The 24,084-nt window shown below is 44.7% G+C and overlaps 1 protein-coding gene across 2 annotated transcripts; it reads right to left on the bottom strand.

Annotated features, from left to right (window-relative positions):
- Positions 1–15,058: 15,058 nt before the first annotated feature.
- Positions 15,059–23,663, bottom strand: LOC130206454 (sterile alpha motif domain-containing protein 9-like). 2 transcript variants are annotated; one of them, XM_056434440.1, is made up of 5 exons: positions 23,578–23,663; positions 19,051–19,184; positions 18,271–18,322; positions 18,127–18,196; positions 15,059–18,017 (listed from the first exon to the last, which is right to left on the bottom strand). In XM_056434440.1, exons 4-5 carry the CDS (start codon positions 18,148–18,150, stop codon positions 15,066–15,068), a joined length of 2,976 nt encoding a protein of 991 aa, XP_056290415.1. In that variant the 5' UTR covers positions 18,151–18,196; positions 18,271–18,322; positions 19,051–19,184; positions 23,578–23,663; the 3' UTR covers positions 15,059–15,065. The 2 variants fall into 2 exon arrangements, with proteins under 2 accessions (XP_056290415.1, XP_056290424.1); XM_056434449.1 differs by lacking the exons at positions 18,271–18,322; positions 19,051–19,184; positions 23,578–23,663 and having other exon boundaries at positions 18,127–18,248.
- Positions 23,664–24,084: the final 421 nt, after the last annotated feature.

A 24,084-nucleotide genomic window follows, 5' to 3' on the forward strand; every position in this document is an offset into this window, starting at 1 on the left:
AGCCTATTACTCATCAGTAATAGAGAAAAATAAATACAACCCCAGGTTTCTCTTCAGCACTGTAGCCAGGCTGACAGAGAGTCACAGCTCTGTGGAGCCGAGTATTCCTATAGACCTCAGTGGTAATGACTTCATGAACTTCTTTAATGAAAAGATTTTAACTATTAGGGACAAGATTAATAATCTCTTGCCCTTAACCAGTGCCAATCTGTCCTCAAATGGAATGGCCTTGGAAACCGCTGTATGCCCTGGTGTACATTTGGAGGGCTTTTCTCCCATCAACCGTGACCAATTATCTTCAACGGTTTCTACTTCGAACACGTCTACCTGTCTCTTGGACCCCATCCCGACAAGGCTGCTTAAAGACGTTTTGCCTTTAATTGGCAGCTCTCTATTAGATATTATCAATGTGTCTCTGCTAACAGGCCACGTACCACACTCCTTCAAAGTGGCTGTTATTAAACCTCTCCTGAAGAAGCCCACTCTGGATCCAGAGGTGTTGGCTAACTACAGACAGATCTCTAACCTCCCTTTCCTCTCCAAGATCCTTGAGAAAGTGGTTGCAAATCAGTTGTGCGACTTTCTACATCATAATAGTTTATTTGAGAAATTTCAATCAGGATTTAGAAAATACCACAGCACCGAGACAGCACTGGTGAAAATTACAAATGACCTCCTAATGGCAGCAGATAAAGGACTCATCTCTTTACTGGTCTTGTTAGACCTTAGTGCTGCATTCGACACCATTGACCATGACATCCTAGTACAGAGACTGGAGCAGTCGATTGGCATTTCAGGCTTGGCACTAAGTTGGTTTAAATCCTATTTATCAGATCGATCACAATTTGTATTTGTAAACGATGACGCCTCGATAACCACCAACGTTAATCACGGAGTTCCACAAGGTTCTGTGCTTGGACCAATTTTATTTACCTTATACATGCTTCCTTTGGGCAATATTATCAGGAAACACTCCATAAACTTTCATTGCTATGCAGATGATACTCAACTATATCTATCGATAAAACCAGAGGAGAGCAACCAACTCGGTAAAATTCAAGCATGTCTTAAAGACATAAAAACATGGATGACCTGCAACTTCTTGATGTTAAACTCAGACAAAACCGAAGTAATTTTAATCGGCCCTGAGCACCTCAGAGATCAATTATCTGGTGATGTGGTTTCTGTAGACGGCATTGCCCTGGCATCCAACACCACGGTAAAGAATCTTGGCGTTATCTTTGATCGGGACTTGTCCTTTAACTCCCACGTAAAGCAAATCTCAAGAAATGCATTCTTTCATCTACGTAATATTTCAAAAATCAGGCACATCTTGTCTCAAAAAGATGCAGAAAAATTGGTTCACGCGTTCGTTACTTCGAGACTGGATTACTGCAACTCCTTATTAGCAGGCTGCTCTAATAAGTCTCTTAGGTCCCTCCAGTTGATCCAGAATGCTGCAGCTCGTGTTCTCACTAAAACTAAGTAAAGAGATCACATCACTCCTGCACTAGCTGCTCTGCACTGGCTCCCAGTAAAATCAAGAATCACTTTTAAAATTCTTCTCTTAAACTACAAAGCCTTGATTGGTGATGCACCATCATATCTTAAGGAGCTTGTAGTACCATATTGCCCCACTAGAGAGCTACGCTCACTAAATGCGGGACTACTTGTAGTTCCTAAAGTCTTAAAAAGTAGAATGGGAGCCAGAGCCTTTAGTTATCAAGCTCCTCTTTTATGGAACCAGCTTCCACCTTCAGTCCGGGAGACAGACACAGTCACCTCGTTTAAGAGTAGACTTAAGACCTTCCTCTTTGACAGAGCTTATAGTTAGGGCTGAATCAGGTTTGCCCTGGTCCAGCCCCTTGATATGCTGCTATAGGCTTATAGCTGCCGGGGGACATTTTAGTATGCACTGAGTACCTATCTCCTCTTTTTTCTCTCCTTAAGGATGAATGTTCATCTCTCAATCACACGTTACTAACTCTGCTTTCTCCCCGGAGTCCTTTTGACTTCACGTCTCATAGGGTCATCGGACCCTATAATAATAATAATAATAATACATTCTATTTGGAGGCGCCTTTCAAGTCACCCAAGGTCACCTTACAATAAAATCAAACAGGATACAGGATAAAAGTATGAAAGATAAAAACACCATTAAAACAGAAGATCAACATAAAAACAAGTGAAGTGTACAGGATCCAGTTATAGGGAGTATGCCAGTTTAACAGGTGAGTTTTGAGTTGAGACTTGAATGATGTGATGGAGTCTGATTGTCTTATGTGTGGGGGGAGGGAGTTCCAGAGCCTGGGTGCTGAGCAACTGAAGGCTCGGGCACCCATGGTGCTGAGGCGTGACGTGGGGATGGTTAGCAGTCCAGAAGAGGATGAGCGGAGGGAGTGTATTCCTGAAGGAGGTCATAGAGGTAAGTGGGGGCCAGATGATGGAGAGTTTTGTAGGTGAGGAGAAGGTTTTTGAAGTCGATGCGGTATTGTACAGGGAGCCAGTGAAGTTGGATGAGTACAGGAGTGATGTGGTCCGATGATTTGGTACAGGTGATGATCCGGGCGGCCGAGTTCTGAATGATTTGCAGTCTGTTGATGAGTTTGGTGGGGAGTCCGGTGAGGAGGGCATTGCAGTAGTCGATGCGGGATGTGACAAATGAGTGGACCAGGATTTCGGTGCTGGACTGGGTCAGTGATGGGCGGAGTCTGGAGATGTTGCGGAGGTGGAAGAATGCAGTCCGGGTGATGTTTTGAATATGGGGTGCAAATGAAAGGGTGCTGTCCAGAATGACGCCGAGGCTCTTGACTTGGGGGGAGAAGGGTACAGGGACTCCGTCGATGATGATGGGTGGAGCTGTGGTGTGTTTGGATTTGGTGATGATGGATTTGGAGCCGATGAGCAGGGCCTCAGTTTTATTGCCGTTTAGTTTTCGGAAGTTCCTGCTCATCCAGCTCCGGATGTCTTCAAGGCAGGTGATGAGGGAGGTAGGAGGGATGGCCGCAGTCGGTTTAGTGGAGATGTAGACTTGTGTGTCGTCGGCGTAGCAGTGAAAATGGACCCCATGGTGACGGAGGATTGTGCCCAGGGGGAGGAGGTAAATGGTGAAAAGAAGGGGACCCAATACTGACCCCTGGGGCACTCCCAGTAAAACACCCAAACACCCAGACTTGTGGTTCTTAAGTTGAACGAATTGTTGGCGGTCAGTGAGGTATGATGTGAACCAGGAGTGCAGTGCCAGTGATTCCAATGTCAGCCAGGCGGTCCAGGAGCAGAGGGTGCGAGATGGTGTCAAATGCTGCACTGAGGTCGAGGAGAATGAGAATGGTAAGGAGTCCGAGTCTGCTGCACGGAGGAGGTCGTTGGTGATTTTACCAGGGCTGTTTCAGTACTATGTTTTTGACGGAAGCCAGATTGGAAGGGTTCATGAAGGTTGTTTGTGTCAAGGTGGGACTGTAATTGTGCGGCAACCACCCTTTCTAGTGTTTTGGAGATGAAGGGGAGGTTGGAGATGGGTCGGTAATGGTTTAGGACAGCTGGGTCAGCACCGGGTTTTTTCAGGATAGGTGTGATGGCAGCCAGTTTGAGAGTGGGTACAGTACCAGTGGTGAGGAGGAGTTAATTATGTTGGTGATCATGGGGGAAATAGATGGCAGACAGGCTTTGACAAGGCAGGTGGGAAGAGGATCGAGCTGACAGGTGGTGGTTTTGGCTTTATGGATGAGTTCCGAGATGGTGTGTTCTGATACTGGGCTGAAGTCGGTGAGGGAGCTGATGAGAGGTTGGCCAGTCGTGATCACCCAGGGTCGATTGTTTGAGGAGGTGTTTGATAAGGCCAGTTGTTGGTGGATGTTGTTGATTTTAGAGCTGAAGAAGTCCAGGAAGGCAGTGCACTGATCAGTGGAGATGTCTGGAGGGAGTGTTTTAGGAGGCTGAAGTAAGTGGCTAACTGTTGAGAAGAGGACTCTGCTGTTGCCTGTACCAGTATTGATTAGGTTAGAATAGTATGCAGATTTAGCAGTGGTGAGGGCTTCCTTGTAGTGTTGAAGGTGGTCCGAGTACATTTGGCTGTGTACTGTGAGTCCAGTCTTTTTGTATAGTCGCTCCAGTCGACGGCCAGTGGCTTTGAGCTGGCGGAGCTCCGGTGTGAACCAGGGAGCAGTGTGAGTAAATGAGACCGTGCGACTTTTCAGGGGGGCCAGGGTGATGAGGGAAGAGGAGAGGCAGTTATTGTAGTGAGTTACAAGGTCAGCCAGGGAGGATGCTGGGGGAGGGCTGGGGTAGGAGCTAATAAGGGTGGAAAGGTCTGTGGTGTCGATATGTTTGATGTTTCTGAAGGAGATGGTCCGTTGTTCTTTGGCTTTGTGTAGTTGGGTGTGAATGTCAAAAAGTACAGCTTTGTGGTCGGAAATGGGGAAATCAGTGACATCAATGTTAATGGGAGTGATGTCAGTACAACAGATTAAGTCAAGAATATGACCTTTGTTATGGGTTGGGAGGTTGACATGTTGTAAAATACCAAAACAGTCCAGGAGTGATGTGAAGTCTTTAGCAAAGATACAAGCTGGGTTGTCAATGTGGATGTTGAAGTCGCCGAGGAGGATAACAGTGGGGGACATTGCACATACAGCTGTTATTAGTGATGAGAATTGATTGAGGAAAACAGCAGAGGGTTTTGGTGGTCTGTAGATGGTTACAATGATAGCGGGTTTGGGGCCTGTGAGTTTTGCAGCTAAACATTCAAAAGAGGAGTGATGGGGGAGTGTGACAGCAGTGACTTTGATGTTATTACGGTGAAGGAGAGCGAGACCACCCCCCCTCCTAGTCGCACGGGATTTACTCATATAAGAAAAGCCCGGTGGGACAGCCTCGTTAAGCTGGGAGAAGTCATTTGGCTATGAGACGGCATAGATCCTATCTGCCTGATGGATCATCGAGGTCTGGGTCGTGGAATTCCTGCTCCTGACTACGTCACTGTCCTGTTGAGACTCCGCCCACTGTTGAGACTCCGCCCACTCCTCCTCCCCACCGCCATCTGCCTGATGGATCGTGGAGGTCTCCATCGTGGAATATGCCTATATATGAACTATTCATACACTCTGTCATATTCATTGAATGTATTTTAACTCTAAATCTGTCCTCCTGGTCACATTACATCTATTGTTCTGTCCATCCTGGAGAGGGATCCTCCTCTGTTGCTCTCCTGAAGGTTTCTTCCCTTTTTTTCCCCCTGAAGGGTTATTTGGGAGTTTTTCCTGGTCCGATGCGAGGTTTTGGGGCAGGGATGTACAGATTGTAAAGCACTCCGAGACAAATTTGTAATTTGTGAAATTGGGCGATACAAATAAACTGAATTGAATTGAATTGTCTACCAGCAATTCACACTCACTAAATCTCAGCTGAGGGCTTCTCAAGGATCTCGGCCTACATGCAGCTACCTGCATGCAGTGGTTCTCTGCCGTCATCCAAAAGGTCGAAAAAGCCTTGTCTGTCTGGAACCCGTCTCATACCTCCCGGGCATCCCAGCCCCTGGGGAGATATTTACTCCTCATGGTTCTCACTGGCTGAGCCGTGGGGCCGTCGGTGGATTCGCATATCCACATGATGTCATCTGTCCCTCTTCCTCTGCGTCGTTCTGTCCTCTGCTCCGAATGGCATCGCAGGGGTCCTCAGGATGGCTCCGTCTGCTCCTCAGTCTCTCTGAGCCAGGTGATGATGGTGTCCGATGCTCCTGTGGGCAGCTCCTCAGGGCAGGTCCTCACAGCAGGCAGCCAGCACACGATGGAGGTCGATGCTGAAGCGTCAGGTGTAGCTGTTGAAGAGAATGAGAAAACACAACACAACCCAATGGCTACTAGGCCGGCTCTATACAGAATGTGACACTTGACTATGAAAAATGGTCTATATTTTAATTTCTAGTATCTAGTATTTTCTAGGATTGGAAACGCAATCTTTAAACTCAGTCGGAGGAACAGCTTCTCACCCCGTGTGAGAGGAATCATCTATGAAATGGCTATCCGTCGTCCAACAGAGTCTCAATTACTTATCCAATCCAATCTAACTTTATTTATCTTTACTGGTCATGATAAATGTAATTGATCCTATCTATGGCCCTTGACTAGGGCATAGAATATTCAAATCCTACTAGGATCTGATAGCAGGCAGGTATTCGTCCAGCACCCTTCTCTCTCGTGCTCGAACCCTAAAACAGCTTATGGGGGAAAACAAAACATTTGCACCTGATTGTGCCATTAATGACAGGAGGCAGTGAGCAGTGAGAGTCGATGTTGTCTGCACACATCTTCCTATGTTGCAGTCCTAACTCTCGCTCTAATGTCTCAGTATAATACAAATATGAACATATTTACAAAAATGTGAAATGGTGTCACTGTGTGAGACCACTTACATCGAGGGCGCTCTGAGGTCCTTCCAGTGGCGGGCCGTCAGGGCCAGCAAGGCCTTCTCTGCTGGCCGAAACATCATCAGAATATATATTTTTTTCTCAATATATTTTCCCACAAATATGCATTCAATTATTTCCCAGAGTAAGAGTTATTCTCTTAATTTCATAGCGTTCCTCTTGGTTGCACTGCTGCCAGCGCCAGGTTGAGATTTGGAGGGCTGGTCTTTATGTTAGATCTTTTATCCAATCATATTCAGCCATCATGTGTTGCCAGGGGGCTAACATCTGCCCTTAGGCCTGCAGAATCAACATTGTGGGCGCTGGTAGCTTAAAGTGAATGGGAATGAACATTTTGTGTCAACCAATCAGCTTTAGAGTTGGCTCCTGTCGGCCTTCTAGAAGGCCCCGGAACCGGAACAGGAGCCAGCTAGCAGGCGTAGTGCTGCACGTCTTTTGATTGAATTACCAATATTGAGAGGCGGGGCCTATGGGCAGGTATATGCAGCACCTCAGAACTAGGAAACTGAATTTGATAAACGAAATAATTCGCGTACTACGAAGCTGTTTGTTCAACCCACAATGGCGGAAGGAGGAGAAGATATCGATTTGGTCGAGGATATAATTATAAGGCCATTCTCAACGAACTTTAAGACCGACGCTGACGCTACAAAGCCCGTCACAGGCGGGACAGGGGCTCGCTCGCCACTTTCAAAGTTCCAACTACGAGCGAGCGCTCCAGGCTCCGAGAAGCTCTGCACACCGGACTGATGGGAATGCCTGTTGCAAGTGATCGATTTGGTGTTGGGAGCCACACTGGCTTTGCAAACTTGAGTTGTCTAACCGAGGCAACGAGACACCAATCTGACTCGGCGCACTTACAAGCAATGGTGCTTTGAAAACTTTTGGGGACACGGAGCGGATCTACAGATCAACGAACAAGCGCGCAGGGCAGCGGAGCTGCACAATGAACAGGTGAAGAACAAGAGGGACATATTGAAAAGACTCATTAATTGTGTCATGTGTTTGGGTAAACAGGAACTTTCATCTTCATCATCACGGTGAAACTGCTCTGGGTGACAATGCGCTGTTTAGTGAACATACTGTAAAAGAAAGTTGGACTTAAAGCTCAAAGTTTGTGGACCAGAAATGGATAATAAGAATATATGTTCTTGCCTATTAGTTGAACCAGCATCCATCCCACGTTGGACGGAGCGCGTCTCATTTCTGCGAATATGACCAAGTTGATCACCGGACTTAATCCATGACAACCCAGGGTTCAGATCAGGAACCGGGAGCAGAGTTGTAGTTTAACACCCTTCTCTGCTCTTCCATTCGAGCAGTTACCCACCCATGACTCTAGAGTAGAGACTGTGTCTGTCCCACGGCCACTTCAATTAAATAAATCAAAAGTTAGCAGAAGAGGAGTCGTACACAATAACCTTATACAAGTTAACACCATTATTTCAGCAGTGCAACAAAACAGGACTATTAAATGTGGTCTCCTAAATATTCGATCTCTGTCATCTAAAGCTGTGTTACTAAATGATTTAATATCAGATAATCACATTGATTTATGTTGCCTAACTGAAACCTGGCTGAGCCATGAAGAATATGTCTGCCTGAATGAATCGACTCCTCCAAGTCATATTAATACTCACATTCCTCGAGGCACCGGTCGAGGAGGTGGAGTAGCAGCCATCTTTGAATCGAGCCTATTAATGAATCCTAAACCAAAATTACACTACACCTCATTTGAAAGCCTTGTTCTTAGTCTTTCACATCCAACCTGGAAAACACTTCAGCCAATTCTATTTGTGATTCTGTACCGGCCACCAGGTCCATATTCAGAGTTTATATCTGAATTCTCAGAATTTATATCAAGTTTGGTTCTTAAAACTGATAAAGTTATTATTGTAGGAGATTTTAATATCCATGTGGATGTTGATAATGATTGCCTTAGTGCTGCATTCATCTCCTTGTTGGACTCGATTGGCTTCTGTCAGAGAGTACAGAAACCCACTCACAGCTTTGGCCACACGCTTGATCTTGTTCTTACTTATGGCGTTGACATTGAGCATTTGAAGGTCTTCCCACAGAATCCTCTTCTGTCAGACCACAACCTCATAACTTTTGAATTTGTACTACCGAGGTGTACTCCGTTAGTCAAAAGTTTCTACACCAGATGTCTAACTGACAGTGCTGTAGCTAAATTTAAAGAAGCGATTCCTTCTGTATTTGATTCGATACCACGTCTCAATATAACAGAGGACTCCTGGTCTAACTTTAGTCCGTCCCAGATTGATCATCTTGTTGACAGTGCCACAGGCTCTCTGAGAATGACACTGGACTCGATAGCCCGCTGAAGAAGAAGACAGTGAGGAAGGAGGTTTGCTCCTGGTATAACCCTCAGACCCGCAAACTGAAGCAAACATCACAGCTTGAGCATATGGCGTTCAACTAATCTGGAAGAATCCCGCTTAGTTTGGCGAGATAATCTTAAAACTTATAAGAAGGCCCTCCGTAATGCCAGAGCAGCCTATTACTCATCAGTAATAGAGAAAAATAAGAACAACCCCAGGTTTCTCTTCAGCACTGTAGCCAGGCTGACAGAGAGTCACAGCTCTGTGGAGCCGAGCATTCCTATAGACCTCAGTGGTAATGACTTTATGAACTTCTTTAATGAAAAGATTTTAACTTTTAGGGACAAGATTAATATTCTCTTGCCCTTAACCAGTGCCAATCTGTCCTCAAATGGAATGGCCTTGGAAACCGCTGTATGCCCTGGTGTATATTTGGAGGGCTTTTCTCCCATCAACCGTGACCAATTATCTTCAACGGTTTCTACTTCGAACACGTCTACCTGTCTCTTGGACCCCATCCCGACGAGGCTGCTTAAAGACGTTTTGCCTTTAATTGGTGGCTCTCTATTAGATATTATCAATGTGTCTCTGCTAACAGGCCACGTACCACACTCCTTCAAAGTGGCTGTTATTAAACCTCTCCTGAAGAAGCCCACTCTGGATCCAGAGGTGTTGGCTAACTACAGACCGATCTCTAACCTCCCCTTCCTCTCCAAGATCCTTGAGAAAGTGGTCGCAAATCAGTTGTGCGACTTTCTACATCAAAATAGCTTATTTGAGAAATTTCAATCAGGATTTAGAAAACACCACAGCACCGAGACGGCACTGGTGAAAATTACAAATGACCTCTTAATGGCAGCAGATAAAGGACTCCTCTCTGTCCTGGTCTTGTTAGACCTTAGTGCTGCATTCGACACCATTGACCATGACATCCTATTACAGAGACTGGAGCAGTCGATTGGCATTTCAGGCACAGCACTAATTTGGTTTAAATCCTATTTATCAGATCGATCTCAATTTGTATTTATAGCGATGGCCTCGATAACCACCAACGTTAACCACGGAGTTCCACAAGGTTCTGTGCTTGGACCAATTTTATTTACCTTATACATGCTTCCTTTGGGCAATATTATCAGGAAACACTCCATAAACTTTCATTGTTATGCAGATGATACTCAATTATATTTATCGATAAAACCAGAGGAGAGCAACCAACTCGGTAAAATTCAAGCATGTCTTAAAGACATAAAAACATGGATGACCTGCAACTTCTTGATGTTAAACTCAGACAAAACCGAAGTAATTTTAATCGGCCCTGAGCACCTCAGAGATCAATTATCTGGTGATGTGGATTCTGTAGACGGCATTGCCCTAGCATCCAACACCACTGTAAAGAATCTTGGCGTTATCTTTGATCGGGACTTGTCCTTTAACTCCACGTAAAGCAAATCTCAAGGACTGCATTCTTTCATCTACGTAATATTTCAAAAATCAGGCACATCTTGTCTCAAAAAGATGCAGAAAAATTGGTTCACGCGTTCGTTACTTCGAGACTGGATTACTGCAACTCCTTATTATCAGGCTGCGCTAATAAATCTCTTAGGTCCCTCAGTTGATCCAGAATGCTGCAGCTCGTGTTCTCACTAAAACTAAGAAAAGAGATCACATCACTCCTGCACTAGCTGCTCTGCACTGGCTCCCAGTAAAATCAAGAATCACTTTTAAAATTCTTCTCTTAACCTACAAAGCCTTGATTGGTGATGCACCATCATATCTTAAGGAGCTTGTAGTACCATATTGCCCACTAGAGCTACGCTCACTAAATGCGGGACTACTTGTAGTTCCTAGAGTCTTAAAAAGTAGAATGGGAGCCAGAGCCTTTAGTTATCAAGCTCCTCTTTTATGGAACCAGCTTCCAATTTCAGTCCGGGAGGCAGACACAGTCACCTCGTTTAAGAGTTGACTGAAGACTTTCCTCTTTGACAGAGTTTATAGTTAGGGCTGAATCAGGTTCACCTGGTCCAGCCCCTTGAGATGCTGCTATAGGCCTATAGCTGCCGGGGGACATTTAGGATGCACTGAGTACCTATCTTCTTTTTTTTTCTCTCCTTAAGGATGAATTTTCATCTCTCAATCACATGTTACTAACTCTGCTTTCTCCCCGGAGTCCTTTTGACTTCACGTCTCATGGGGTCATCGGACCCTATGAGGGCATAGATCCTATCTGCCTGATGGATCATCGAGGTCTGGGTCGTGGAATTCCTGCTCCTGACTACGCCACTGGCCTGTTGAGACTCCGCCCACTCCTCCTCCCCACCGCCATCTGCCTGATGGATCGTGGAGGTCTCCATCGTGGAATATGCCTACTATGAACTATTCATACACTCTGTCATATTCATTGAATGTATTTTAACTCTAAATCTGTCCTTCTGTACACATTACATCTATTGTTCTGTCCATCCTGGAGAGGGATCCTCCTCTGTTGCTCTCCTGAAGGTTTCTTCCTTTTTCCCCTGAAGGGTTATTTGGGAGTTTTTCCTGGTCCGATGTGAGGTTTTGGGGCAGGGATGTCTATGTGTACAGATTGTAAAGCACTCCGAGACAAATTTGTAATTTGTGAAATTGGGCTATACAAATAAACTGAATTGAATTGAATTGAACTGTACTGTATTGTACTCTTCCCCTGCAATTATCTGAAGAGAAATGTCAATTTTAAGGTGACGCAACGCCTGGTTATACTGCGTCTCTGTCTACCTGTATAGTGTCTAGAGCCATGGCGTCATAATGATGTAATGAGAGGTGGATTAATTCGGGTGGGACTGTGTAGGACCTCACTGAAGGCCCAGGCCCCAGGCCCACGGCACGCCACTGGGTCCTTGCAATGACTTCAGAGCACCCCATTCGCCTGGGCTTAGTCCACTGGCTCCTGGTGGGCTCCGGTAACCTGCTCAAAGAAAAACTTAACTGTGGTTAGTTCATTTCTCAAACATTCTCCAAAGCCACGCCATGAACTCTGCTATCCCCTTCCTGGGCGATAGTCTGCTCCTGTGAATGTGTTCTCTAAATATATTTCTTCATGTAGGTGCTTGTTTCTAAATGTGTTAAGTGTTTGGTTGCAAAGCTGTGTGCCAGTCAGACCTGATCACTCCTCGAACGCCATATCTCGGTATCAATTCATTTTCCAGCCATTTTACGACCGACTTTGCATCTTCTTTGATCAGTGCAAATGTCATTGAACGGTGCGTCTGGCACTGGGAACTCTCCTTGGGGACATTTGTATGGTCTTTTCATACTGAAGTCATTGCAGGTTGGGCATTCATGTTGATGAAGTTTCACGATCTCTGTCATGTAGGGATGCCACCAGAGGATGGAGACTTCTTCCTCTGTTCTTCTGGGATTCACATGAGAAGGACCATGTGCCTGCTTTGCAGGTGCCACTATGCGTCCATCATGTGATCTCCAGAGACCCTCTTTCTGGCTGGCTCCTTTGTGTGCCCACTGATTCTGCTCATAAACTCCTGCTTCTTTCTGCATGAGCTTAATGTCCTCCAATCCAAGTTTCGGGAGTTCCGGTGGTGTGTCACTGGCTGCAATGGTTGAATGTCTACTCCCTTGTTGTTGCACTACAGCGTATGCAGCGATGTTGCTCTCTTTTCCTCTGTGGCAGTGTCCATCAGTGAACAGTGTCAAGTCAGGACTGTCCAGTGGTTCTTTTTCAAGTCCATTCTGACCTTGAGATCTTTTCTTGCTGTCATGGAGAATGTACTTGGGGTCAAAAATGTGTGAACGCCTTGTTCTGTGTTGACCTCGAGCTCGTGACACATTATAGGGTTCCCAGTTGCTTTGTGCAACCTGCTCGCCCCTCTCTATGGTCTTGCTTGAGCTGTAGTACATTAGCTATCTCCTCTATCCCTCCTTTTTCTGAAACAACATTTGATTCAGAAAACTCAAGGTGGACGCATGTTGCGGTCGGCTTTTGATGTTTGGCCAAATTTCTTGCTTGGATCGACGTTCTTGTGATGTCTCTGGATGTTCCACACTGACAGTGTTCAAGTGGAGAGTGGTGGTACTTCATGGTGCAATTTAGCAATGCACAATCCTGAGGTGCTGCTCCATCGATGGCTGTGATGACAGGTCCTCCTCAGACTCTTGGTCATGTGGCATTATTTGACGGTTTGGGCTGTTTTGTCCTCCTCTCGGTCGTCTATATGGGCCTTCTTCTTGCTGGCAGTCCGGCATCCAGTATCCAAACTGGAGGAAACATGGCTCACTGTCTCTGGGATCCGCTTGTTACTGTTGCCAGGGAGATATGGCTTCTTGCTTCTGTTAGGAGGCAGGTTAGTGTTGTTGACACCGTGCATGTCGACGGTCCCCAGTGGTTGAGAAGAGGATTCTTAACTACAGCAAATGCACCAGTGAAGCACAGAAGCCATTTGGAGCAACTACCAGCTGTCATCCTGCTACCACACAAAGTAGCAGTCATGAAATGCAAAGGACATCAGAACTTGACAACGACAGTGGCAAGAGGCAATGATGCAGCCGACCTAGCAGCTAAGAAAGCAGCAGGTTATGCCAAACAGATGACAGCTAGTGACACACCGGAACTCCCGAAACTTGGATTGGAGGACATTAAGCTCATGCAGAAAGAAGCAGGAGTTTATGAGCAGAATCAGTGGGCACACAAAGGAGCCAGCCCGAAAGAGGGTCTCTAGAGATCACATGATGGACGCATAGTGGCACCTGCAAAGCAGGCACATGGTCCTTCTCATGTGAATCCCAGAAGAACAGAGGAAGAAGTCTCCATCCTCTGGTGGCATCCCTACATGACAGAGATCGTGAAACTTCATCAACATGAATGCCCAACCTGCAATGACTTCAGTATGAAAAGACCATACAAATGTCCCCAAGGAGAGTTCCCAGTGCCAGACGAACCGTTCAATGACATTTGCACTGATCAAAGAAGATGCAAAGTCGGTCGTAAAATGGCTGGAAAATGAATTGATACCGAGATATGGCGTTCGAGGAGTGATCAGGTCTGACTGGCACACAGCTTTGCAACCAAACACTTAACACATTTAGAAACAAGCACCTACATGAAGAAATATATCTAGAGAACACATTCACAGGAGCAGACTATCGCCCAGGGAGGGGATAGCAGAGTTCATGGCGTGGCTTTGGAGAATGTTTGAGAAATGAACTAACCACAGTTAAGTTTTTCTTTGAGCAGGTTACCGGAGCCCACCAGGAGCCAGTGGACTAAGTCCAGGCGAATGGGGTGCTCTGGAGTCATTGCAAGGACCTCAGAGCGCCCTCGATGTAAGTGGTCTCACACAGTGACACCATTTCACATTTTTGTAAATATGTTCATATTTGTTTTATACTGAGACATTAGAGCGAGAGTTAGGACTGCAACATAGGAAGATGTGTGCAGATAACATTGACTCTCACTGCTCACTGTTTAAACACTTCATCTGTATTATTGTGATCGTTAACAATATAGACTTCTGTGTTTTGTCATAATTTGCATCAATGTGTTGAAGGTGTAGGATACTCCTCTGTGGCAGCAGGCAGCAGCTTCACGATGGAGGTCGGTGATGGAGCGACAGGTGCACAGAGAAATCGTTGCAGGTGGGACATTGGTGGTGGTAGAGCTTCTCCATCTCAGTCATACAGGGATGCCACCAGAGGATGGAGACCTCCTCCTTGTTCTTTTAGGATTCACGTGAGAGGCACCATGTGCCTGCTTGAGTCCTTGACACAACCCTTGCAGGTGCCACTATGCGTCCATCATGTGATCTCCAGAGTCCCTCCTTTTGGACGGCTTCCTTGTGTGCCCACTGATTCTGCTCATAAACTCCGGTTTCTTTCCGCAATGAGCTTGATGTCCTCCATTCCGAGTTGAGGGAGTTCCGATGTGGAAATGTCTGTCATTGGTTTAACATGGCCTGCTGGAAGACGGGCTGATGACTTCGGCAGCAAAGGGAGTCGGTGATATAAGTCACCATTGCCACGCGTTCTGGATGGGAAATCTTATATAGACGACTGGAGGGTAGGGTGGCACCAGGGAACCGGATCGGTGTAGATATTCCCACGGGCATATTCCAGTGCTTTTATCAATGCCACTACTTCTGCAAGCTGCTAGTGACTTTTTCTCTGCTCCCGTCCCGATGCGCGCAACCCGGTGTCGGAGCTCTGCGGCGCACGAGACGGCGGGCAGAGGACTTCTCAGGTGGTTATGTTGCAGTTTATTTAAAAGGTAATGCAAAAACAAAATGAACACAATGTTCAAACATCAGTTGTTAATCTGAAGTTTCAGAGTACTTCCTTAAACGGTTTGAGGATTTTAAAGGGCCATACTTGTTGACTTGACTCCTTCTTTGCGAGGCTCTGTGTTTCCTCGAATGCTGACTGAGCCATTTTATGAAATGTTTCCAATCGCTCCTTGTAGTTGGAAATATGCACAGACATTGGAACGAGCTCTGTCTCTCAATGACTGAACGTATTCTTTTTTGCAGGAGTTGATCTTTGCCTTGCATGCTCTCATACGGCTTGACTAGGGTCCGCAGAAGATCAGTAAAATCCTCTTCGGTCACATTGTGCGTTTTGGTAAGTTCCTGCAAACAGCGCCTTGCAACACTTGGATGGATCATTTTCACGTCACCCTGAACTGAGCAGGTGGCAATCAAAGTAGAAAATGTCCCAAATCCTTCTTCGACTTTGATGGTTACGCACACTGGTTTTGGTTGAAAGCCAAGAAGTTCTTTAATCAGAAGGACGGTCAGAAAGGCATCCTTGTAGTATTTATTCAACCAAACTAAAACAGCCAGGAGTTGTGCATGTTTGTGATTTATGTCGAAGCTCTTCAGGGTGTTGCGGACCACACCCTCAACATACTCTGGCTTCAAGTTCTTTTTTATGGTCATGAATCCATAGAACGTGTCCGCAAACAGTTTCTGCTCCCTCTCGGAGAGAGTGTTTCCAATGAATATTGTCTCTTCAGTTTGTTCAGGCTGCTCAGAGGACTCTGACGTCATACAGTTCAGTAGAATGACCTGTGCAGACTTCGACCTAATGTTTTTCGTACATTCTTCATCAACGGCCCGCTGCAAGTCAAATACTTTCGCCTTCTCATCAAAGTCATCTATCATTAGCAAAACAGGGACGCATGGTAATTTCTCCTTTTGGTTAGACATTACAAGTTTGACGACTTGATCAGCGACTTCAGCAAAGTCAGCGTTTTTGTCTCTGAGGACAGCACAGCGGTATTGGTGCCGGAGATCCCATAAAATATTCATGGTCAATGTTGTCCCACCACAGCCGGGTAAATGCATGAGGTTGAATAACACGCAGACTTTTCTCCGGGAAGCCAAATCTGGTATGACTGTGTTTATGATTAAGTCAATCTTGTCTCGTTTGATAAATGATGAGGATCCAGGCTGTTCAGAAAAGTAGAAATTCCACCATGACACTTGTCCTCCTCTGTAGAAATTCTCCTCTATGTCCTTTTTGACCTGTTTTCCACCCTCACATTGGTTCACACATAGTACCTCCAAGGTATTCAGGGCATGCTCGGAATCCTTCTCAAGAAGCACATTACTTCCGCCGCCACATGGTAGGAAACGGCAAGAGCTGCGTTTTTTTGACGAAAGACTAAGGATAGTTCCGTTGACTTCAGCAAAACTGAGTTCATATATGCATCTTGGAGCAATGTTGATTCCACACCGAGCATCGACCAGATTCTTCCAGGAGGTGAATGCTTGATTGTTGTCGCATATACAAAGGATCTGCTCTTTGCTTTTGAGCTCCTGATGGAACATTCTGAAGGTTTCAACAAGAGGATGCTTCTCCCTACTCACTGTTGAGTAAAGTAAGAAAATGACGAGGATGCTTTTGTTTGGAAGGACATCTTTCCGACAGAAGAAAGAAACCACATCTTGAACGGAGGACCCCTTGTCCATCGACCATTGTTCGATGTCTGAGGGTGCCTCATCCTCAATCCTTCCATTGCAGAATACCCAGCTGGTGGTTTGAGTTAATTTCAACTTCTTTGCGATGTCTTCAACTCCTTCTGTGATTTTATAGTGTACTGGTGAATGGTCATTGCATGTGCTCTGTTGTTTAAAGTGATATTGTAACCCATTTTTAGCAGATTCTGGATCAAAGTCCAAAACAACTAATGGGTTGAGCTTCATAATAAATTCTAGTGATTTCAACTGGCTTGGATGTGATTTGTTAGTTACTATCACATAATGCACACATGACTCATCTAAAGAGAGCGATCCACCAGTTATCATGTTACTCAATCTGAAGCCCTGAGTACTGCTTTTTGTACCATTGAGGTGCTTCTCTTCAGCTTGTTTTCGGAATTGGACGAGCTGTGACTTATCGTCAACAAACTGGTTGTACTCTGCCATCAGTTTGGCAGAAGTGGGTGCTGCGTGCAGATCCCTGCTGCTTCCACCGTTTCGGAAAAATAATTGTTTTTCACCTTTTTTCTTGCCTTTTTTCAAGTTGAAGGTGTGGAAGATGTTGTCTCCACACATCGTAGAGTCAGGTACTATGTCCACTTCTATTACATATCTGTCAGAGAATGTGTCATTCCTATTGAGAACCTCAACAAATCTAGGAGGTCTGATGCAAAGACGAGCAATCGTTCTCTGTTTAGGATCAAAATGATCAATAGCAGAGTGTATTTTCTGTGCATAAGCCTCTTTGTCCTGAACAACCACTCCTAACACTTGACCGTGTTTGAAGTATGGCTCGTCTCCTATTCCAAAATGAATCGTGCCATTGGTGCATCTGTTCATGCAGGCAGCTACAAAGCGGATAACCTCTTCACCTGACCTGGTCATTGTAGGGTCATCTAATGTATTGTTAAAGGCTTTATATTCATGGCAGGGTTCAATTAAGTCTGAGGGGCCTGATTCTATAACATCAAGAATGTCACATTTTATGTATCTGTATGTAGCATCATATCTACCGAATGGATAGGGCTTGCATGCTCCTCCTGGCACAGGTTTAGAGCCAACAAGCTCATCTCTGGCATGAATGAGAAGTTGTGCTGGTCCAAAAGTCACACCGATTTTTTTAAAGTCATCTGTATCTAATAGCAAAAGCCTTGGCCCAGTAACGTCGTGCTGGACCAGCAGCTCTGCAACACTGTCAATGACATCACGCAATGTGAGAATCCATTCTCTAACTTGATGTTTACTCCAATCCTTCATGTCAGGTGCCCGATCATCCTCCTGACTCTGAAATAGAAGGTGACGTAATTGTTTAATCCTAACCCATTTTCAACTCCACATACTGCACACGTATTAGTTGACCATCATTTTGTGTGTTTTTTTATTACTTATTTACCTTCAAATCAACTTGCTCTGCCATGACAACGTGTTCCTCCTTCTTAAATAAATCACCAAAGCTACAGAAACTATTTCAAAAGAGAAATGTAGAGGTAGCACATACAACACAAAATGTCAGAGTCAAAGGTCATTTCAACTTTACCTTTATTTCTTCTGATGACCCAAGATAGCTGGCTCGCTTTGATGGAATCTTGCTACAAAAAAAGTAAATAAATAAATATGAATATATTGATATCACAACAAATCTCAGAGCATATTTAGGACACAGTCACACATGTTACTAACATTACTCATTATTCATAATGTATGTCATATTCATTGAATGTCTGGTCACATGACGTCTGTTCTTCTGTCTATCCTGGAGAGGGGTCCTCCCCTCTTGCTCCCCTGAAGGGTTCTGACCTTTTTTACCCCATAAAGGTTTTTTTCTATTTTTTGGGAGTTGTTCCTGATCCGATGTGAGGTCAAAGGTCAGGGATGTCGTATGTGTACAGGTTGTAAAGCCCTCTGAGGGGAGTGTGTCATTTGTGATATTGGGCTATACAAAATAAACTGAATTGAAAATCCAACTGAAATTAAATTCTATGTGTGTTACAGCACACATGTCTGTGTTCTGTGAGAAATACATGAATAATCTTTGGGTTTTCATGATGGCTCCCCATAGCTTTGCATAATGCCCAAAGACAAGAAATTGAATTCAGTTGATTTTATATTGCCTAATATCAAAAATCACAAACTCCCCTCAGAGAGCTTTACAATCTGTACAAATACGACATCCCTGACCTTTGACCTCACATTGGATCAGGAACAACTCCCAAGAAACAGAAAAAACCTTTGAGGGGGAAAAAAGGTAAGGAACATGAAATTCCTCTGAGTGACTCAGCTGACCGATGGCCGTGTGCACACACACACACACATGTACCTCGTTGGAGTGCGTGCGGTTCTGGTGCTTGGCCCGGTCCGAGGCGTTAGAGAAGGCCTTGTTGCAGCCCTCGGGCTCACACACGTACGGCTTCTCCCCGGTGTGAGACCGGAGGATGCTGAGTGCTGATTGGTCTGGAATTTAATGTATACAATAGTCATCATCAATATCTGTAAACTTGAAATCTGTATGAACTGAAGAGTTTGGAACAGCTCCATATGCTAAATATTTGGTTATTACTAGTATGGTATGGATTCAATTGTCTGGAACTGAATTTAAAATTAAAATTAAGAAATTTATCGTAATCACTATCCCTATGCCATTGATTACTCAAACCAGGTTGTTGAGGAAGGAGTGGAGGAGAAGGTGAGGGAACAAGAAACTGTCGACGTTTGGAGAGCGGTATGGAGTGGTCGCAGGCGTTGCACTCCCCCGCAACCTTTCATTTCATCATATTTAACCCAAGACTTCAGTAAACAGCTTCTACAAAGGCAGTAATGTCCTTAAACGGCATCATGGCCACCAGAAATAAGCAAAGCAAGAAGGAAGATACACAAAAAGACGAGCCATAACCCCAGGCCGGCCTGCTGGAAGAACACCGCAGGTCCATCTCATCGGCCCTGTCTGCCGAGCTCAAATCCGATTTTGCATTTCTAGAAAACAAACTAGATGGGATACAAGCTACAGTGATGGAAAACAGCAAGCGAATCACGAGTCTGGAGACCAATGCCAATTTCACGAGGGTCGCTTTCAAGACATCGAAAGCTCATGGTTGACCCTGACCGAGCTATGCGCTAAGCTCAAAGCTAAAAACACCGACCTGGAGGGCCGACGAAACAACCTGAGAATCATCGGGCTGCCAGAAGCCATTGAGCCACAAACTTTATCTCAGAAGTCTTTGTAGAAATGCTCGGCAAAGAAGTGCTTCAGACCCCCCCAGAGCTAGACCGGGTTCACCTCACATTTGCAGCTAAACCGCGGCAAGGTGATTGTGTGCTCCCATCCGCATCAAACCAAGGAGCTGGGGATCTGGGAAGCCCGAAAACAGAGAAACGCCCTCAAATACAAAGGTCCGGTACGCATCTACGAGGACTACTGCCCCGAGGTTTTGGAACAGCGTGCAACCTAAACTCACCGAAGCGAAGTACAGACCTTGGTTATCAAGAGCGGCTAGTTAACCGCTAAAAGATACGTTGCGACACTCAATCGGGCCCGGCTGTCGGTAAGAGTTTGTTTTTGTCACTGTGTTTATTTTTCTCAGGGGCAGTGACTCAGACAGTGTTGTTATATTATCAGGTTTTACTATCAACTTCTCTCTTGCCTTACATGCTTGTGTTCGACCGGACAGGGCATTGTTTATTTCGGCTCGCTGCACGAGAGGAAAGCCCGGTGGACCCCCCGGTCCATTTTGTTGATCTCACGGTTTGCAGTATTAGAGGCAGCTGTCCTCCAAACTTAATAGCGCTGATTTAATCGGCTTTTCTGTGGCTGTTTTTTTAATGTTACATTGTTTACTTTAATCGCTGATGCAATTTAGCTTTGATACTATTACTCGGTTTACAATCCATCCCTGCACCTGCTAAGAGTAAAACGATGAACTAGGGCAGCGGTTCCCAAACTCAAGAATGCCACGGCCCAATTTGAAATCTGAAAATCTTCTGCGGCCCACCCAAGCCTTTAATCACAACTCTGATCAAAACATAAACTAGGGATGATTAAATGACCTTCAGAATTTAACCGATTAAAAATGTATTAACCGACAATGTATGTTTTGTATACCATTTTCTCCGGAGCTCATATATATTTACTTTAATACAACAAGAGGGCGCCCCATTCTTTTGCGTATTCTGCTCACTAGCTGCTTCAACACATCTTCAGCCATATCATCAATACGGCACTTTACTGTGTTATCAGACAAAGAAATCAAATTTAGTTGTTTAGCTGCTTTCTCACCAATCATGACTCCAGCCATCTCTTTGGCAGCAGGTAAAATCAAATCCTCCCCAATGGCGTGTGGCTTCCCGGTTTTTGCTATCAGCTTTGCTACTCGGTAGGACACCTCAACTGCCTTTGCGTTTTCACTGCCAGTGACACATGTGGATTCAATGGTTTTCTTATGGCTCATATACTCTTTTAGCTTGTTTTCAAACAAAATTCGCGGCTTGGATGAATATTGGCCATGTTTGGTTTCTAGATGGCGGCGCAGCTTGCATGGTTTCAGTGCCTCGTTTGCTAGCACCTCCGAGCATAGAACACAGACAGGCAAGGGATTGTCTTCTGGTCCTAAACGGGTAAATCCCAGTGATAGGTACTCCGTTGAGTACTTTCTACGAACCTTTTTTTAATAGTTTTCAGGGATTCATTATCTGAGGACTCGCTTGTTGCGTTTGATTCATCAGCTTTTCTTTTCCCACCTACTAGCCACCGCTCCATTGTACAATTTTCCTCACCAATATTGAGGTAGCTTATTGTGTCAACTAAGATTTCCCGCTATTGACGAGATACAAGACACGTCACGGATCAAAAATAGGTCAGATAAAAGAATAACACGTAATTTAAATCATAAATATTTTTATATTAATTTCAAATATTTCAAAATTGAAAATTAAAAACATTTAATTTATTTATTGTAAATGAACTCTCGCGGCCCACCAGTGGGCCCCGGCCCACACTTTGGGAATCGCTGAACTAGGGGAATGTGTAGGAGACATTTTTTTAGGACACACTGAGCACCTATCTCCTCTTTTCTCTCTCCTTATGGATGATTGTTATCTCTCTATTGCACATTACTAACTCTGCTTTCTCCCCGGAGTCCTTTTGACTTCACGTCTCATAGGGTCATCGGACCTGATGGATCGTGGAATATGCCTACTACCAACTACGCTACTGCCACTGTTGAGACTCTGCCCACTACTCCTCTCTACCTCCATCTGCCTGATGGATCGTGGAGGTCTCCATCGTGGAATATGCCTACTACGAACTATTCATACATTCTGTCATATCCATTGAATGCATTTTAACTCTAAATCTGTCCTTCTGTACACATTTACACTAAATTAGCATATGGATCTCTTCAGGGTCAGTATGTTATGACATACGAGGAATATGTAGCAAATTACATAATGTATGGCCGAGTTACATCAACTTGCATTGTCATGGCGAATAGCGTTTATTTGCCGGTCCGGCAAACGCATAGTTTAATATTTTTTACATCTTTCAAAGATTTTTCACGGCAAAGGTCTCCAGATCATACTGGGCAAGTTTGGAATGAATCGGGTGTAAGCTCTAGGAGGAGTTAACTGTTTTACAACTGCCCAAAACATGAGAAAAGGCAAAAAAAGGGCCCAAAATTCTGATATTGAGGGATTAATTGCAGCGCCCCCTAATGTTCAAATATTATGACAAAGATAAGATACGTTAAGGGATGCGATATGGACATAGGCTAGCAATTTGGTGAGGATAGGACAAACGATTTAGAAGTTGTATGACTTCAAATATCAGGCCACAACCCTTAAATGTCCTTTGGTCCATATCCTCTAAACGCAATAAGATATCAACAAAATGTTCACTAGTTATGATGACATTGATCCTATAATGGACCCCAGAAATTTTAGAATGAATCGGACAAAGTGTTTTGGAAAAAAGTGAAAAAAATATTTTTTTACAAAATTCAAAATGGCGGAAAATCTAAGCAGGCGCATTTGATGGCCACCATGAACTTATTTGTAGAGCAGGTCCAGGTGAACCTGTTTATCAAATTTCAAGTCAATCGGTCATTGTTCAAAAAAATTAGTAGTTTTCTAACTCAAGGGGGTGCTAGAGAAAGATTTCTATATACACAAATGCGAGACCCTGAAAATATCGGGATTTTCGCCAGTCCTGATATGCATGTCAAATTTAACAACTTTTGGAATATGATAAAGGCCTCAAAAGGGCAACATTCCTTTGAGAAAATAATAATTCCTTGAAATACAATAGGTTCCTCTACGACGAAGTCGTAGCGAGGACCCTAATTACTTAAGTGTTGTTCAAGTGCACTTAGGTCAGCACTTACACTAGAAGGACTCCAGCTTCTTCAATGTGCTCTCAACGTGCACCAGATTGATTCATTAACATGAAGCTGCTGGCTTCTTCCCACTGGCTGCTACTCCATACCCTGACGCCTCTTCCTGTTCCTCAGACTGTGGTACCATCAAGTCCATTTAAGTCATTTGGCTCGGTCCTTTGGTTCTGTGTCATCTCTAACTGAAACGTTTACTATGGTTGCTTCAAGCTAAATAAAGTGCCTCCTCAAAATCTGTCAAACGCGAGACCCTGAAAATATCGGGATTTTCGCCAGTCCTGATCTCCTGCTCTCAGGAATGACAGAATACATTTGATATGAACATATTCATAAAACTAGAAAGATATATTCCCAAAAGATTCTACATCACACAAACATAGAACCTGCTAGTCGAAGCACTCAGGACATATCGCTTTCAAAAGTTTAAAAAGATGTATAGTTTCCACACATGTAAACACACTCACCGTGACTCTGCCGGCTGTCCTCGCTGCTGAATTAATAATCTGTAGTTCACGTGACAAACCTTTTCCAGATTTAAGTTCTGTTCAAGTAAAAGACGTGTTCCGCTGCTGGTTCCCAAAGAGGATTAAGAGATCTCATGTGGAAGACACGTCAATCTCAAAGAGGGCGTGAATTTCTGATGAAACGAAAACGAAGGAATCAAATGATGTCACTTCTGACTCACTCACTGAATCACGGACAACCACATGGAAACAAGTCTGAACGGTTCTCCCTGCTCAGCGACTCACCGGCTGAGGAACACACCCTGGTTATCGGAAGCTCTATAGTCAGAAAGGTGAAGTTAGCGAAGCCACGGACCAGTCGTGTGCCTCCCGGGTCCAGAGTCTTTAAAACTGCTGGCTCAGGACAATCGGAGATACAGTAAGATTGTAATCCACGCCAGCAGTGGCGGGCCGTCAGGGCCAGCAAGGCCTTCTCTGCTGGCCTAAACATCATCAGAATATATATTT

The sequence above is a fragment of the Pseudoliparis swirei genome, chromosome 2, assembly GCF_029220125.1.
Source record: "Pseudoliparis swirei isolate HS2019 ecotype Mariana Trench chromosome 2, NWPU_hadal_v1, whole genome shotgun sequence".
NCBI classification, from domain to species: Eukaryota; Metazoa; Chordata; class Actinopteri; order Perciformes; family Liparidae; genus Pseudoliparis; species Pseudoliparis swirei.